The sequence below is a fragment of the Cephus cinctus genome, unplaced genomic scaffold (assembly GCF_000341935.2).
Source record: "Cephus cinctus unplaced genomic scaffold, Ccin1 Ccin1_scaffold1062, whole genome shotgun sequence".
NCBI classification, from domain to species: Eukaryota; Metazoa; Arthropoda; class Insecta; order Hymenoptera; family Cephidae; genus Cephus; species Cephus cinctus.
In genome coordinates this window covers 101,497-118,697 of record NW_014333584.1, presented here as the reverse complement: position 1 = coordinate 118,697, position 17,201 = coordinate 101,497, and the positions used below count along the sequence as shown (strand labels likewise).

Genomic DNA, 17,201 nt, shown 5'->3' with positions numbered 1-17,201 from the left:
GCTGATCAATGATATTTATTATAAAACATTGCAATTATTCAAGTAAATATTTTGATTGCGAAATCTATGGAATTTTATGACTTTAGCAAATATGATTGTGCAAGCCTCGGTAGCGCAGATGGCAGCGCGTAAGTCTCATAATCTTAAGGTCGTGAGTTCGATCCTCACCCGGGGCATTTATTTTAGAATTTTTATTAACTTTTGCATAATTAAACTTTATTTATGTTCTATTCACTTTAGGACACCCTGTATATGGTTGTTCGATAGTAACGGATAGTTAAAGGACTATGAATGCACAGGGGTACAGTGGTATATTGAATGCATATTTATTGTATACAACTTAAGTTAAAAGTGAATGAATTACTTTCGCCGTCTTCTTGCTTCATTAGGATTCTTTCTCATCCAGTGCTTAACGTGACTACCTGGACGAATGCCAAGCATGGCCGACTTTGAATTTGTGTCTCGCATTACAAACGGAGAATATCCAGCAATGTAATCATCATTGAGAGGATCATTCTTGGTTCGCGCCAGTCTTGTTGGTCTCTGATCAGGCATGGGTTGATCTTCGCAGAGAATAGGATTGTTCGCATGCTTTCCACCTTTTGGAGTTGGTAATGAGAACTGTGGATGACAAAAATAAGAGGATTAGAGTTAGAAAATTAATGGCATGGTGACTAAGATGTTGTGTCTCACCTTTTTTCCTCTGGCACTTAGTGGCTTTCGTGCATTAACATGAATCTGCATTTTGCCATTGTCATCCATAGACACAGCCACCTTTTTCAAAGTCTTGTGTCCACAATTGGGACAGAACATTTTTGTCATAACGCTAGTTGTTTTAAAACAAGCGTAACACCTAAGGATGAACGTCCTCATTTGCTTAATGACTCTGCCATCTAGAGCAGCTACGTTCAAACCAATTTGCATTAAAACATTTTGCATTGCAAAATCGGTTGTCATGCAAGCGACGGTAGCAGGCTTATCTTCCAAAACATCAGAATCCATTTCCTTTTTGACTTTCACAATATTTTCTGAAAGAGATAAATCATTTTCCAGCTGTTCTAAATTTCAGTCTTTTAATAACTTACTGGGCGTTATCCATCCGCCAACATCTTCATCGTTTCCCTCGTCATCTGCATCTTCCTCTTCTTCGTTTTCATCATCCTCATCCTCTTCATCCTGGTCATCATTCTCGGACTTTACAGGTACAAGGATATCATCCATGTTGTGCTCACCGTCACCTTCCACTTTGAGATCCTCTGGTTTACAGTTCAATGTCGCAAACTTTGCAGCCAGGTTGTTTGAGTTATATTCTTCTAGATCGGATGCTGCTGTTTCATAATCTGATTCGGATGAAGCAGCAGATATTGAATTAGTTGGCGAAGAGTCTCTGCTTGTGTCTCCAAATTGAGCTCTTAGTGATACATCAGGATTTTCTGATTTTGATTCTTCTTTATGGGAATCCTCTTCGAAATCCTCTTCATTATCTGCTTCACTATTATCGTTACCCTCATCACTCTCTGTGTCATTTTCAGGTGAATAAAAACCAGCTAGGACCTTTGGATGATCCTGTGGTCCCGCGTTGCTAGTACTTATTGTCTTTACTATTGTAGGTGTTTGCTTCAAATGAGATATACCCACTTTCTCTTTTTCGAGTTGATAAGTTAATGCTATAACTTTTATATCTGTCGCAGAGAGACTTGTGTAGTCCCCTGTTTTCTTAGAGAATTCTGTAACTATAATAACAGTAATATAGTATTTTGTCAGAATGAATAAATCAATATAATACTCTAGATTTAAGATAATCCATTTTCTTACCAAACTGTATATTCTCTGGAAAAACATCTTTTACTGATAAATCATATGGAAGAACAACCAGTCTTCTCAGTTGTCTCTTATTGGTAATTTCATTAACAACATCCTGTTCTGTTATGATATTGGTACCAATTTCCTAGGTGGAGAAAAAAAATTAATTTTCAGAGACTTTGATAAAAGTATGTAGAATTGATATGCTATCATATGATTATCATTCTTATCACTAACACCTCTGATAGACAAATTGCTAAGAGAAATACTAACATAGTCATTACTTCTGGATCATATAACATGTTAATCTTTCAACATCTTTGCTAATTAAACTACAAACTAACAATTTATTCAAGTGATAACAACTAAATAAATTTGAAATAGACTATAACAGTTGTCAAGGTAAGTATGCTATCGTTATAGTAATCATCCATCGTCATCAGATTAACAAATAACAATTAACATTCAGTATTCTAATAAAAAAAAAGTGTACTTCATTTAACAAACAATATCAAACTAAATAAATATTGATAACCTACAAGACCTCACAGCTATAAACATTCGATCAAACTATAAAATAGCTGCTGCAAACTGAAAATAAAATTCTCACCTGCAAAGGTACATTTTTAATGAATGCACTGGTATCAACAACCAAATATTCAACTTTGTTATTTATTCCCATTTCTAAATAATCACGTATTTTACACGTGTGACAGAAAATCAGAAAACTCTTGAGAGACCCAAGTACTCCTAACAGTCTAAAGTAACGGACTGTCTGAAGTTTTCCTTATGTATCACATTCTAAAATACCGTGCAGGAATAATACTCGATTGATACTTAAAAAAGACAATGTTTGAACGGTGCACACCAAGAAATTGATCAAAATTCTTATAAAAGCGTAAAGTAAGCTTTATTTTGCTCTAATACATACTACAGAATAGTCTAGAAATAAGAAGAAAATGTAACAACGTATCAAGAATTATTTGCTATTTGAAAAATTCATTATACAACATGGCTGACCCACGACTCGTATTCTGCTTCCATTTTCTGGTTAGACTCTAGACTATAGAATCTGGCTTATATGTATGTATATCGTGTCATAAAAAGAAACTCTAGATTTGACGTATGGCAAGATGGTGGCTGACTGATAGTGAAGTTCAATGATAACGCAAATCGTCAGTGTTTCTGCAAAATAATTTAGTGTTCAGTGCCGAATTGTCTAGAGAGTCCGTGCAAGCGATGCTGCGAGAGCTCGGGTCATTATTAACAACGACGAGTGCGTTTTAGGTCGGTGCTGTGAAAGGATAATTCATTTATTTCAATTGTAGCGTAACCACTAGAAACACCAATCCCTTCGGGAAACGTCAGGATTATAATACCCACTGAGTGATGCCAATATTTGCTGTAGTTTACACAGAGCACCTGGAGAGATTCACGCCCAATTGTCTTTTATTTCCTTTTATTTTCTTTCGTCCGTATTAGCGTATTCTACTACCCAATTACTCGATTATTTAAAAAATTATCAGACCATTTGAGAAGTGGAATTGTGTAATTTTAAGGCGTAGATTGACAAATATGTCATAGGGGTAATAATTGCTGATATTTTTTCGGTACGAGTCATGCTTAGGAGCTTCATTCATTTTTTCAATATTTTTGTGTCAGATTTTATTATGCATTTTTATTTTTTATTGCTTTAACGATTATTTTGTTTTGTTCATGTCAGTCAGAGGGGTCTGGGAATTTTTGAAGTGATTAGATCTGTTGAATTTGTTTATCATCGTCGAGGAATGTTGTTTAGTTTCGTTCCTAGTATAATCTTACTGCTACAATAGAACTTTGATTGACATTCTTTAACGTTGCTTATAGTATCATGTTCATCTGATTGGGAGTGTTATGCAATGTGCATATTGGTCCAGCTGTGTGTGTAATTTTAGTTAAATTGAATGTTTCCTAAGTCTAGTTATTTTTTGCTTCATTGTTCATACACGTACATTGAAAGATAATTTATCATTGTTTTACAGATGATAGTGGTGTTACAGTATTAAAAATGATATGAATAATTCTTTAGAATTTTTATATTGAAACTAAGCAAATCAACGTACCATGTCCCACTGTGAAGTGGAGGCAGTCTCTCCTGGGTTTCACCAGCTGAGCATCACCAGTGAGTTGCTCTAATTGCTCTGGCATATCTATTGAAATATCTAGACTTTCTTGTACATCAGTAGTCAAGTGAATTGGAGAGAAATGTTTCTCTCCCTCATTTAGATAGTTAGAAACATGCAACAACTTTCCATTACTTTCAGTCGAAGCAGCGATACTAAGAAGCTCGTCATTCCTAAAGCCCAATCCATATATTGAATTCTCAGTGGATGAGCAAAGTCCAAGAAAGACAGAAGTCTCAAAATCTACATACCAGCCAAAGTGGAATGAGGAATTTACAATTCTTGTAACTCCTTATTCTCAGTTGCACTTTCGTTTGCTAGATCACAGCACCTTCCGCAAGGATGCCTTGATCGGAGAAAAGAGAATAAGTCTGTTTCAAATCCTTTCTCATTACAATGGGAAATTAGAAAATCTTGAGCTTACGCTTGATCTCATGACAGAAAGCAAGCATGACTCTCAGTTATCTAAAGTAGGAGAGTTGGTGACACTTTTTGATGGCTTAAGGATTGATATGAATGGCATTGCCCCACCAAACGTTGGTGAACAATTACGACAAACTCAAAATATTCCAACCGGTACTCCGATGCCTCTTGGTAAATCAATTAGATACATTATCATACATAACTAAGTCTCTGCACTGAAAGCTAATACAATTTTTCTTGCAGGTTCCTCTAATAGTGACACAACGAATAACCGCAGCATCCTAAACGGAGGTGTGCGTGCTCGTATGCGATTACATGGCACTGAGAATGCAGTTCCCTCAACAATCCAACCAGTGATGCATCGCAGTTCAACCAATATACTTCACAATTCCAGTTACAATACAAATCAATCCAGTATTAGCGTGAACAATGACCAAGTTCTACCACCGACAATTTCAGTAGCAAACGGTATGGGTAATCACAATTCCACAAGTGATAGTAGCAGCGGCACATGTCCTCCACCAGGACAACCAGCATCCGCAGGACCTTCTGCAGTACCTAGTGAAGGTCAGAATGGAAATCAACCTGAGGAACCATTACCAGCAGGCTGGGAAATGCGAACCGATCTGTTCGAGCGCAGGTAATACATACGAAACATTCTTCTAATCATTATGCCCACTTCAAAAATGATAGAATTTCAGTGTCATAGCTATGCTATACAATTAGATTCATAAATAATGATAAGCCTAATTCTTTGTACAAGAGAGTGGGCGGAGCTGGGACGAAAGGTGTACTTAAAAATACGTACGAGATATGGATTTTACTGCTAGCAATAGTTTACAGAAGCATTAAGAAAAAGTCGGCACTGAGAATACACAGTTATATTCTATCTTAGTATGGTTGGCAATGTTTAACCTGGTGCGTCAATGCTTTCAGTTATTATGTAGATCATAATACGCGTAGCACCTCCTGGGAGAGGCCGCAACCTCTACCTCCAGGATGGGAGGTCCGACGGGATCCTCGTGGTAGGATTTATTATGTGGATCATAACACAAGAAGCACTACGTGGCAGAGGCCGAATACGGAGAGGCTACAGCACTTTCAGCACTGGCAGGGTGAACGACAGTATGTCGTACAGCAAGGCAATCAAAGGTTCCTCTATCCTCAGGTACCTAGAACTTAATAATAAAGAGACTGAATCCTCTGATTCGTTAATATTATTTTTTAACTATCAATTTTTTAAATATATTCCTAGGCTCATGGTAGTCAGACTGCTATGGCCGGACCTTCTACGGCGGCCGTCGATGAGGACGATGCTCTTCTGGGTCCCTTGCCAGCTGGATGGGAAAGACGAAAGCAACCTGAAGGAAGAGTTTACTACGTTAATCACAAAAACAGAACAACTCAGTGGGAAGATCCCAGGACGCAGGGTCAGGAGACAATGGATGAGCCTCCACTTCCCGACGGCTGGGAGATCAGGTTGACGGAGGACGGTACCAGATATTTTGTCGATCACAATACAAGGACTACCACCTTCCAGGATCCTAGACCAGGTGCTCCGAAAGGGTGAGTTTTATCTTAGATAATTCTTTAAGGAATTTACCTGGCTTCTGTCGTTGCAATATTCATTGTCTTATATATTAATTCGTAGACCTAAGGGTGTGTACCGGGTACCAAGGGCGTACGAGAGATCTTTCCATTGGAAATTGTCACAATTTCGATTCTTGTGTCAAACGAACGCCTTGTCAAATCATATAAAAATCAGTGTCACCAGACAAACACTTTTTGAAGATTCCTATCATCAAATTATGAACGTCGAAGCTTTTGCCCTGAGACGTAGGCTTTATATAATTTTTAAAGGCGAAGAAGGTTTGGATTATGGAGGAGTGTCGAGGTCAGTACTACTATATTTTGCATCGTATTCTCTATTTTTGGGACACTCAACCTGCAGAGATATGTATATTCATCTCTATCTGTCTTCAGGGAATGGTTCTTCTTACTGAGCCACGAGGTGCTCAATCCGATGTACTGCTTATTCGAATATGCCAATAAGAGTAACTATAGTCTGCAGATAAATCCTGCTTCCTACGTCAATCCAGATCACTTGCAGTATTTCAAATTTATTGGCAGATTTATTGCGATGGTGAAATTTTATTTTATCACACTAAAAATATCATTCTTCACGTTGACTAACCTCCAATTCGTTTCACAGGCACTTTATCATGGTCGTTTTATCTATAGCGGTTTCACCATGCCTTTCTATAAGCGTATGCTCAATAAGAAACTCATAATGAAAGACATAGAGTCGATAGATCCAGAGTTCTACAAGTCCCTCGTGTGGATAAAAGAAAATAACATTGATGAATGCGGCCTGGAATTGTATTACAGTGTAGACTTCGAAGTCCTGGGTCAGGTAATTCATCACGAGCTCAAGGAAGGCGGCGACAAGATCAGAGTCGTTGAAGAGAATAAGGAAGAGTATATGAGGTAAGGTGAAACAAGATTTCTAAATATATATTATATTATTTCGCAGTCCTAAGTTATGTCTTACGAAAAATCCTAGATTAATGACCGAGTGGCGTATGACTCGCGGAATAGAGGAGCAAACGAAAGCCTTCCTGGAAGGCTTCAATTCAGTAGTACCCCTGGAATGGCTTAAATATTTCGATGAACGTGAATTGGAATTAATGCTATGCGGCATGCAGGAAATTGATGTTGACGACTGGCAAAGAAACACCATTTACAGGCATTACACGCGTAACAGCAAGCAAGTCCTGTGGTTCTGGCAGGTAGGTTCAATTAAATTGATTGACGTTAATCACTACATGATTACCAATTGAAAGTGGAAAACAAACTGTTGTCTCTGTTCAACTCTGTACAGTTTGTAAGGACGACCGACACCGAGAAGAGAGCCAGACTGTTGCAGTTCGTGACAGGAACCTGTCGAGTCCCAGTAGGAGGTTTTGCAGAGCTGATGGGTAAGTACAGTTCTTCTGTAAAATTAATTGATCCGTTTAATATTTAATTGTACTTTTTACCACTCTTCAGGGAGTAACGGACCGCAAAGATTTTGTATAGAGAAGGTAGGCAAGGATACGTGGCTACCAAGATCTCACACGTGCTTCAATCGACTGGACTTGCCACCTTACAAAAGCTACGACCAAATGGTAGAGAAGCTGAACTACGCAATCGAGGAGACTGAAGGTTTTGGCCAGGAGTAACCACTCCGTCATCTTCAAGGAAACGTCTCTACGTAGGGGAACACTACCGTGGCAGTCAGTGGACGTTGAATTCCGTTTGAATTTCTCGTAATGCTTCTTTTTTCTTTGCAGAGCGATGAGTTATCCTGAGCACAGGATTCGCTTCGCACATTTAAAAACCAAAACCTCTAAACCGATCTCCCATTCCTACAACGTCCTCTATTGAGTCCTAACCCGAGAGCCTTACCTGTCCAAACCTTAATTTGTGTATAAATATTAAATACTTGACTATTATTAATTATTCGATATAATAAGAAGGTACGATGTTGAATATAATATACATAGCTGTCTTAGCCAAAATTAGGCCGGATTCATCATGGTGAAATGATCCAGCTGATGATTTAAGCCAAAATTATGAGGGATCCCAAGTGCAACGGCACAGAACATTATCAAGGAGTATATATAAATATGTGTCTCTTGATATGCAAGTACCTGCAGATCTTGCCTCAGGCCAGAAAACTAATCTTGCCCAACGAGTGAATTCAGTTTTGTTTCCATTGTCATTAAAAACTTTATTAATCGTATTACATGGATAACTTCTATGCCGTTGACAGATATTCACGTCTGTGCTAAATGCGAGAGCCAATGGGAAATTAAAAAAAAATCTCTTGATAATAAAAATTGTACATAAGTAAAAGCCTATATATTATATATGTGTGTGTATATATATATATATACATATATACATAATGATTTTCGTAGTAATAATCATTGTCGTAAGGCAAGTGACAATTTTTTGTTTGCACATCACACAGCAACTGAATCGATGAGACAATTTTTATCTGTACTCACTCGTAGTATTGCGAAAGCCTGTTCACTCGAGTGCTTTGGCGTTAACGTTATCTAATATAATTCATTGATTATTAAACTAATAACGATCGTAGCAATGTTCTCGAGTTGAAGCTTGTTCAAGAATGTACGACAATTAAATTGTTATTTACTTGTTATACGACAATATATTTATTATACATATATGTATACACTCGCGTGCAAGGTATACAAGATTAGGACCTTGTGTGCTTTTGTGTACATAAGTAAACGAGGAACTTGGCGTATGCGAAGAATTATGAAGTATTTGAAGGGGAGGTAGAAAGAGAAATGAAATAACTAATTGAAATATAGCAGCTCTACGGATTTATTTTCGATTCACATACTTGTTTCTAATACGACTTTGTAGCCTAATCGAGGGTTAACGGGGATTGTTGGCAAACAGATGGATTTTTAATCACGTAAGAAGAGAGATAAATGATACTAGCCTTTGGAAGTCCTATCGAACCTCCATTATTGTGTATATTTATTTTTACAATGTACTTCAAAACTACACGTTTCTTTTGTTATATAGTGTTTCGTGGCTTTTTCCGTTCTTTACTGGTGTATCATTCAGGCACAGCGAGGAAGTTTTGTAAAAATTTGTTGCAGACTGTATGGTTGAATTTTAACTGAATGACGAAGAGGCATAAGAACATTGTAAGAGTTTGAGTAATGTGACAGAAATGGAATGGCACTGTTGGTGTACGTGAGACACTTCTGTTACTTTCTTTCTTATTCAGTAAAGGTTCTGCCAAATCTGAGTTCCTCGGCTTGATACTTAGTTTAGATGATTAATGAGTACAATATCCTTTGTAATGTTGTCGTGCAAGAACGTTATTTAATTTAATGTGTGTCTCCATTGGGTGCTTTGGAGGATCCCACCTATAATTCTTACCCAAGGCAAATGATTCTAAAGATTTTGAAGATCCTGGTGATACTTCAGACAGTTTGTAATCAGTTGGGACAATTTTTGTTTGAAATAACGTCCGATTTAACATGTTTCTCTATCTCCTTCTTTCACCTTTCTCAAATAGCAAGGACAAAATATGCTCAATTATTGTATCTTTGTAGATATTGTTCCTAATTTCGTTTGAACTGAAGATACACAGTATTTTCTTTTTAATTTAACAAATTGATAGTATGGATCGGTGCTTTAGAATATTTTCTTACTTTTCTATTATTTTCTTGCTGGTTTACTTCCAATTTTTAATTTTAATTTTTGGCATTCTTGGTCCGGCAGAGATCGGGGCATTCGTTGTGCTTCTCTAATTCATTTCCTTTTTTCGTTTTATCTTCCTACTCTAAAGATTAAGGAAAATTTGTATTTCCTAATGAACATCCATCTGCAGTTTCCATCATACCGTGCTTATGTAAATAATATAGTGCAGTTTCGTGGAATGGCTCAATGAAGTATTAATTTTTATTTTTTTATTTTATTTTTTTTTTTCATTGAAAGAATATTTTAATACATTTTTAGATAGAAAATCAATAAATAACAGTTAAGAAAAATACATTAAGGAATCTTAATACAATTTTCGTACCGTAAATTGAAAGTAATGAGCAACTTATTAGTTATTAAGCGTTATTTCACTAAAACGAAAAATGTCTTTTAACTGTGATATTACACATTTCCTACATTAAAAAATATGTAAATTATTTGACGTTGCATAACCAGTTAATACTTGAATTTTGGACACAGCTACTTTTTTTTTAAATTTTGGGAAGTTCATTTTTGAATCACAATGATCTATTTATCTGTATCGGGGTTTTAGTTACGGAATAGATTTGGGAATCATTTTTTAAAAAAGGCAGTTATAAAAACAGGAACTGTAGAAATACTAAGAATAAGAATGGTATCTGGCAATAAATATCGCGACAACGGAACACTTGGTCATGGCACTTATAAAAATTAAAATAGTCATATTTAATTCTATTAATTATCTGGAATGATGAGATGCGTTGCTGATGATGAAGGTGTTTATCTTGGACTTCTAGATCACTTCTATCTAAGAGCTTATCCAACTCCTCTGGTGTAAATACGTCTTTCTCTGAAGTGACAACTTCATGTTCGCTGGACTCGAGTAGCCGCTTCAATTCCAAAATAATCTTTCTGAGTTATGGTCTCTCCTAAATTTTCTTCTACCGGAGAATTGAAGCAGTTCGCTTTGTAAATTATCTTTGGTACTTATGATAGGGTATTACTGTTATGCTATTATCTATCCAGGTGTGTTTATTACCGCTGAGCGCGATGAATAATGGAGATAACGAAAATAACACGCTTTATAGTGCAGATACACATTTAGAGGCGATTATTAAGACAAGGTGAAAGAGATGGACGAGAAACAATGTAAAAGGAATTATTGTGGCGTTGATTAGGGCGTTTAATAAATATGCTGTTACGTTAGGTTTGCGTTCAGCAGCCAAATAAATAACAATCGTGTAATTTTAATCGCGTGGTTGTCGCCTTTTAAATTGAAAGGGCGAAAACTATGTAAAAAAGCATTGATGGTTTGGTTACATGTAGACTAGGAATTTATTAGACTGTATATATGTGGCGTGTACAATATATATATATATATATACGATTAAATAAAGAAATTTATAGTTGCAACATTTGGGACTTTGGTGGCTCGTCTGTGATACTCTGTATCATTCTGGTATTTATATTTACCCCGTATTACGTAGAACTCTATAATAACTAGTTTATTATTGTGTCTATCGAGTCTAGTAGTGTATCATTACTTTTCACAACTCACAGTCTGCTTAATTATGGTACTATTGTTGGTGTTACAATTTTGGACTCGGACTAAAGAATTTGTGCCAGGGGAAATTGCTCAGGGGAAAATCGTTTCGAGGTTGTGGCTGGATGCTCCATTTCTTTTCAAAGTCCTTCAGTTCGTCTGGAAGATAAAGTTTTGGTTTTGTGTTTACTTGCATCTTCTGTTAATTAAAAAATATTTTCTAATTATAGATTAATTTACTTACTTTCGTCAATATTGACTAGGTTTTCTGTTGTTGTTTGAATACCGTTCTTATCAAGTTTTGTTACCACTGTGTGGGTTTTATCTCCAATCTGTCTAGTGACTGTTGTCTCCTCGTTACCTTCGCTGTCTTTTACAGTTCTATGTTGTTCCATTGTTCCATCTGGTCTACGAATGCTCCTGGTGATTATAGACTTACCGAAAGATTGAATATTGAATTGTCTATTGGGACTATATGTCTGAATTTCTTGAGATGTTGAAGGTTTTGTCCAAACTTTCATTAATTCATCTGTGCTGACTCTGTAAACAAATATTGATATCGTTAGCTAGTTTATGGTATATTATTCTTTAACGCTTTAGAGTATGTATACACTTACTTTCCATCTAGATCAGCATCGACCTTGGGTTTGGAAAACCCAGATTGATCCAAAGCAGGCTGTTCGTATCCAGGCTTTAAAAATTCGTCTCTAAGATTTTCTTTCCTCTGTGGCTTACCATGTGGCAAAGCTTTGAATACCTCGTCATCTGTAAATAAGATTAGAATATTAATGATTCATCAAATATTCATTTCTTTAATAGTATCTAGCAGACGTTTGTATTACTTACTTCCAAAAGGCGACGTAATTTCTCCTTGACCAAATCCAGAAAAGAATCCTTTCAACATGTTATCCATCTCTGTTTCAAAGAACTTTGTTATTTGAAGCGGATCGCTAAAGATGTGGAAATGAAAACCATGTCTAGGATTTCTAAAACACCATCGGATTATTTCAATGTAAACTACTTTATGAAAAATTGTTAAATAGATAAAGGATAAACAAGAAAATAAAAGTTTACCTGAAATCATTGTCACCGATTTCATCATCATCATCCTCATCGTTTTGCCAAATAGGATTTCTAAAACTGTGCCTTGGTTCCCAGTGTTCTTCGTATCTACAATAATACGCAGGATACAAATATGACAATGAGTAAATATATAAAATACAGAAAAAGCTTTGCCAAACATCTAGAATATTCTACACTGTCGCTGTGGAAAAACGTTTATCGTTACTTTTTAAGGGTCTTACCTATCGTTTGGTGGTCGCTGATTATTCCCACCAGCGAATAGATTTTGAAAAAAATTAAAGAATGACATTTCTCACGTGTCGCTTCGAAATCTCATAAAAATGTTACGTTGTTCGAAAAACAGCGTAATGTCACACACGTAATCAACGAATTCAGATTCAGACGTAATACGTCTGAATTCGTTGACGTAACGCAGTTTCTTTTGTCACCGTGATAATAGACGTTCGTTCTACCTTACGAAATTCTGTCGTTCGTGACGTCATTTTATGAATCATAACCTACAAATATGCTATTTGACGGTAACCAAGTCATGTACGTGTGATATATTACAAATCGTCTTCTGTAAAAACCTGTTCAAACAAAAATACTTTATTATATGACATTTATTATTCTATTTTAAGACAAGACGGAATCACAAGTGTTACAAGCAATGTAATAATGGTAATTTCATAAGTACAAATCAATTGCAGCACGTTACAAGGTTTGATTACAATGGATTTATTTAATTATGTTTTATAATGTTGGACAGAAACAATATTTAATCGTTACATTTTAGCTGTACTTGGTGGGATCCGAGAATCCTGAAAGGATGATGGGTAGAAGGAGCCTGACATAAATAACACTCAGGCAGAAAGTCGGAGAAGATATAAAAGACATGATGAACAACATCTCAGGACAGTTCCGTAAAACAACATGGGATCCGATATTAATCATATGTCAGATATTGGCTGTGCAAAGTGTCATGTACTTTTTCCTTGGAATATGGATTTGGATAGCAGCTACTCTTCTAGGCTCAACAAAATCGCTAGATTATGCCTTCCTGTATAGTGAGGTTCATGTTCGTGACTTTGGTGGAAAACTCGTCATTACAATTTTTGTACTAAATGCCTTAGTTGGTGCTTTGGCTCTGTGGTGGCTCGTGCAAAGAACAAAACAGTGTATGGACTTTACCTGTACTGCACATCTGATACATTTACTGCTGTGCTGGATATATAATGCCAGTTTCCCTTCAAGTTTTAGCTGGTGGTGCTTAAATATTGTATCCCTTAGTATAATGTGTGTCTGTGGAGAATTTCTGTGTATGAGGACTGAGCTGCAAGCAATACCACTTGGAATGAATAGTCAGAAAACTGCATTGTAGGAGGATGAGAACTTATCAATATAAGTATTTTAATTATCATTAATTTATTAGTAAGTGCAAAAGATAACGATCGAAATAAATTTCTTTTTCTAAGAAATGTCCTTTTACTGTTCTGTGATCTTTCTTTTTATTCAATACATCTGTGGGGGACAAAACAGAACAAAGAAAAATATTTTACCTATCAATTACTTTATTCACACGTTTAACAATATTATGATAGTACAAGCTAAACCGTTTTTAACTATGATCTTTCTCAGAGTGTTATTTAATGGTGATGGTCTTCCTTATAAAAGCGCAGACCACAATATCCACAACTATGATTACCTGGTTTATCCTATATGTAAATAAACAAAATTAGAAAGAGAACAAGTGACAAATCCAAGAAACTAATAAACTTTTCGTACCAAATTAATATACACCTTGGGATGTCCCAAAGGTCCACCACCTCCATTACAATAGACGACTCTGTCCTTGGCTTTATTCGGAGGCACTTCAGCTATGAGATTAATAGCCCAGTTAGGATTTACGAGCTTCTGTCTGTCAACAAATCTTACAAGGCGAGGATCATCGTCATCCCATTTCTAAAACAGAATTGGAATTATTAAAAGAATCTAAGATAACCTCAAATTTACGTAATATCATTTTTCAATATCATTGTCCAATATCTTTTACCTGACCAGTGTGGGTCACTTTGTCAACAGGTTCCCCAGAAGCTGTACCCCGAACGAGAGTAGTAATCGCAGGTAAATTTGGCTGACAAATTTTATTTGAACTGCCAAGAAGGCAGACGATTTTCTTGCTCGCCATTTTGACACTGACTGCCACTGCAAGACTACCTGTGTATGACAAAGTAAGTGATTAAATCCATAATAGAATAATCATCAATCGACAGCGAAGCTATTTTAAAGTATTAACTTTAAGGTTCTATACGTTCTCCACTAATGTATTTCCTATTAATTAATAAGCATTGACTGAAAATAGACTAGGCATCCTAGTTACCGATTGAAACGCCAACGTTACGCACCAAAAGATGGTGCAGTCGACCAAATAAATATCAGAGATGAGTACGATTTTAGAGAAACCGTAGCGTTGTGCATCTCCCTACTCATCTCTGTAAATATCAATGAACCTGGAAAATTATACATACAGAACGTCAATTATTATTTTTTACCGTCGCAACGTTCACTAAAGAGCTAAAGGCGTCTTATTTAAGGAATATGGTGTCACGTGAGCTTGGATATCGCCGGCACTCGCAGATTGGGCTTCAAGATTGAAATGCTATATACACACACAAAGGTAGTAGGTCCAATCAACGCTATACCAGATGTGAACACACTTGCTGACGTACAATATGTAGAAGAAAGACAAGAACCCGATTTCTTATACAGTATCCATGATTACCAGTATCGACGACTGGACCCACTACTCGATTCTACATATGAAAATCGCATGGCACAGTGGCAAGTCTAATCTACATAATATACAGAAAACGTCAATAGATGAGCATGTTTGGCATCCATTTGCTGAAAATATTCTTTATGAAATGTCGATATAAAAAAATGAGGCAGCCTTCCTTCGTGTCGGAGTATACATAAAATATATAATGAAACTCTAAAAAGAACTGTCTGGTAAGATTCGTCTGTCATATTCTCTCAGTTTCAATATAAAGTTCCAATACAAAATTGAAACGGAGGCCGCACATTTATCTTAATTTAAAGAAATGAATAAAAGGAACCATAAAAATTAAGCTGCTAATTATAAAAGACTGTCTAAAGTTTAAAAGAAAAGAATCCTGAGAAAGGAGTCTTATACCTTATGCGAAAAGGTCATCGTTTACGTTAGCCCGCCACGTAGACAAGAGCCCGAAGGCGTCTCCCAAAGGAATTTCAGAGTTAAACAACCAGTCGAAATGTTCCTGGGGATGGTACGTCCCCTGTCTGGTTTTACGAAGAAGATAGAGGTCATTCGCACGTACGCAATACAAAGCCCAAGCAGCCTCTGCGAACACACGCAAGTGAGCTTTCATCGAACGCGTGGTTCACGTCACGAGTCACGAGCTAACACCGTTCCACACACACAAAAGGACGCCCTAGCGTCGCGACGCTTAACGCAGCTGGCGCCTAGCCTAATATAATCATCATATATCGTATAATTATTGCATCCCTCTTACAATTTTCCAGATCTTCTGCTCCACGGTTAACCCGTTGCATTATTCCTTCAATATTTAAATATAAAATACTCTGCTAGAGTTTTCTTCAAGGAAGAAAAATCATGTACCACTTTCCTGGAGGGAAATCCTTCCTTGCCTTGTACTCTTGTCCAAATAGATATGCAGCTGCAATCAATTCTACTTATTCCTATTGGGAATCCTTGTGCGTATTTTCGCCTTGGTTCTTATTCTTGCCCAGGAGAATTACACGTGTGCAGTGTATAAACTGGCCTCGGGTCATTTTTATACCCCTTGTCTGTTTACATTGACGAAATTGAACCAGGAGTAAATCAAATCAATCCATCAACCTCTGAACTCTTGTGTCATCCCTTAAACACTTGCTTAACTAAGTAGAAGGACGTCGATGATGCCAGAAAGTATGGGTATGTACCATAACAGTTCCTGAATCGAAAAATCAGAATTCTTTAAAACAGTTCTGTAATATGAAAAATAATTGATGCGCCTAATTTGTTCACTGTCAAATCCATACATTATTTTTCAGCCACCACAAGTGTCAAGGTACGAATACAGATTGAATGGATATTTTGGAATTACACCCTGATGAGAATCCTTGAACAGCCATTAAAACGACATCCATCCTATGCAATGATGTGGGGACAGTGGGCAATGCGTGAGCCTTATCGTCCTTCGACACCATCCCCTGTATGAAGGAGGCACGTGTCTTTAGCAGAACCATGAATCGTCACGGATTGAATATCTACCTATGCAAATGATCCCTTTGAAATTCGGTAATTTCATTTGATATATCGTCCCACGAAATACACACGTATTTGCTGCTTCTCATGTGCTTTCCAATGCAAAACTATAAAATCACCAATTCCCAGTGCCATTACCTAAAAATTTCATTGAAAAATCAGAAAGCAAATAGACAACGAATATTGTTCTACCGGGGCCAAGTTCAGAAATGAAACGGTTAAATAAAACACACCTTGTACACACGAGTGGTAATAAATAAAATTCTATACGGTCCATCCATTATAACCTACCAGCCAATATTTCTGCAGCAGTTACACCGAACAGTGTATAGCAGCTACTTAAGTAGAATAATGTGTTCAGAATACTTTCAGGCAAAATTAAAGGTAGCCAATAGTGTTCCAGTATCGTATGTGAGTTAGATAACAACGTTAGACACCGCAGGGTCTCTCTGGAAGGTACGTTAAGGTTATATACTAGTTCCCTTTTCGCGTACAGGATACATAAATATATGTACAAGCTTCTTCTGGGGTATGAGATCCCAATGGTTTTTGTTATATATATACATATACACAATACATAACGCTAGAGCGTTGCGCACAATGCTTTGGCGCCTACAAACCCCTTCAACAATTC

At 36.6% G+C, this 17,201-nt stretch overlaps 5 protein-coding genes and 1 non-coding gene across 11 annotated transcripts; 3 read left to right on the top strand and 3 right to left on the bottom strand.

Annotated features, from left to right (window-relative positions):
• The first annotated feature begins 103 nt into the window (after window positions 1-103).
• Window positions 104-176, top strand: Trnam-cau. Its single transcript has one exon. It is a non-coding gene; the product is annotated as a tRNA-Met (tRNA).
• Window positions 177-302: 126 nt separating this feature from the next.
• On the bottom strand, window positions 303-2,784 carry LOC107271914 (RNA-binding protein NOB1). The gene is made up of 5 exons (XM_015748484.1): window positions 2,414-2,784; window positions 1,816-1,948; window positions 1,086-1,733; window positions 694-1,028; window positions 303-621 (listed from the first exon to the last, which is right to left on the bottom strand). Exons 1-5 carry the CDS (start codon window positions 2,483-2,485, stop codon window positions 361-363), a joined length of 1,449 nt encoding a protein of 482 aa, XP_015603970.1. The 5' UTR covers window positions 2,486-2,784; the 3' UTR covers window positions 303-360.
• On the top strand, window positions 2,077-9,457 carry LOC107271908 (E3 ubiquitin-protein ligase Su(dx)). 4 transcript variants are annotated; one of them, XM_015748475.2, is made up of 12 exons: window positions 2,077-2,205; window positions 3,825-3,964; window positions 4,107-4,559; window positions 4,632-5,028; window positions 5,325-5,556; window positions 5,644-5,954; window positions 6,040-6,282; window positions 6,372-6,531; window positions 6,601-6,875; window positions 6,952-7,177; window positions 7,270-7,366; window positions 7,437-7,783. In XM_015748475.2, the coding sequence occupies exons 2-12, from the start codon at window positions 3,907-3,909 to the stop codon at window positions 7,607-7,609; spliced, it is 2,625 nt and encodes an 874-aa protein (XP_015603961.1). In that variant the 5' UTR covers window positions 2,077-2,205; window positions 3,825-3,906; the 3' UTR covers window positions 7,610-7,783. The 4 variants fall into 4 exon arrangements, with proteins under 4 accessions (XP_015603961.1, XP_015603958.1, XP_015603957.1 ...); XM_015748472.2 differs by lacking the exon at window positions 2,077-2,205 and adding an exon at window positions 2,569-2,706; XM_015748471.2 differs by lacking the exon at window positions 2,077-2,205 and adding an exon at window positions 2,907-3,090 and having other exon boundaries at window positions 7,437-9,457.
• Window positions 9,458-10,972: 1,515 nt separating this feature from the next.
• On the bottom strand, window positions 10,973-12,699 carry LOC107271917 (HCLS1-associated protein X-1). 2 transcript variants are annotated; one of them, XM_015748492.1, is made up of 7 exons: window positions 12,504-12,699; window positions 12,274-12,369; window positions 12,046-12,185; window positions 11,817-11,964; window positions 11,444-11,739; window positions 11,215-11,358; window positions 10,973-11,147 (listed from the first exon to the last, which is right to left on the bottom strand). In XM_015748492.1, exons 1-6 carry the CDS (start codon window positions 12,569-12,571, stop codon window positions 11,246-11,248), a joined length of 861 nt encoding a protein of 286 aa, XP_015603978.1. In that variant the 5' UTR covers window positions 12,572-12,699; the 3' UTR covers window positions 10,973-11,147; window positions 11,215-11,245. The 2 variants fall into 2 exon arrangements, with proteins under 2 accessions (XP_015603978.1, XP_015603977.1); XM_015748491.1 differs by having other exon boundaries at window positions 10,973-11,358.
• LOC107271918 (protein SYS1 homolog) lies at window positions 12,673-13,749 on the top strand. 2 transcript variants are annotated; one of them, XM_025089184.1, is made up of 3 exons: window positions 12,673-12,813; window positions 12,903-12,942; window positions 13,058-13,749. In XM_025089184.1, the coding sequence occupies exon 3, from the start codon at window positions 13,157-13,159 to the stop codon at window positions 13,640-13,642; it is 486 nt and encodes a 161-aa protein (XP_024944952.1). In that variant the 5' UTR covers window positions 12,673-12,813; window positions 12,903-12,942; window positions 13,058-13,156; the 3' UTR covers window positions 13,643-13,749. The 2 variants fall into 2 exon arrangements, with proteins under 2 accessions (XP_024944952.1, XP_015603979.1); XM_015748493.2 differs by having other exon boundaries at window positions 12,710-12,813; window positions 12,903-12,982.
• Window positions 13,750-13,812: 63 nt separating this feature from the next.
• On the bottom strand, window positions 13,813-14,652 carry LOC107271919 (NADH dehydrogenase [ubiquinone] iron-sulfur protein 6, mitochondrial). Its single transcript, XM_015748494.2, has 4 exons — window positions 14,558-14,652; window positions 14,315-14,478; window positions 14,047-14,223; window positions 13,813-13,976 (listed from the first exon to the last, which is right to left on the bottom strand). The coding sequence occupies exons 2-4, from the start codon at window positions 14,447-14,449 to the stop codon at window positions 13,908-13,910; spliced, it is 381 nt and encodes a 126-aa protein (XP_015603980.1). The 5' UTR covers window positions 14,450-14,478; window positions 14,558-14,652; the 3' UTR covers window positions 13,813-13,907.
• Between the last annotated feature and the right edge of the window lie 2,549 nt (window positions 14,653-17,201).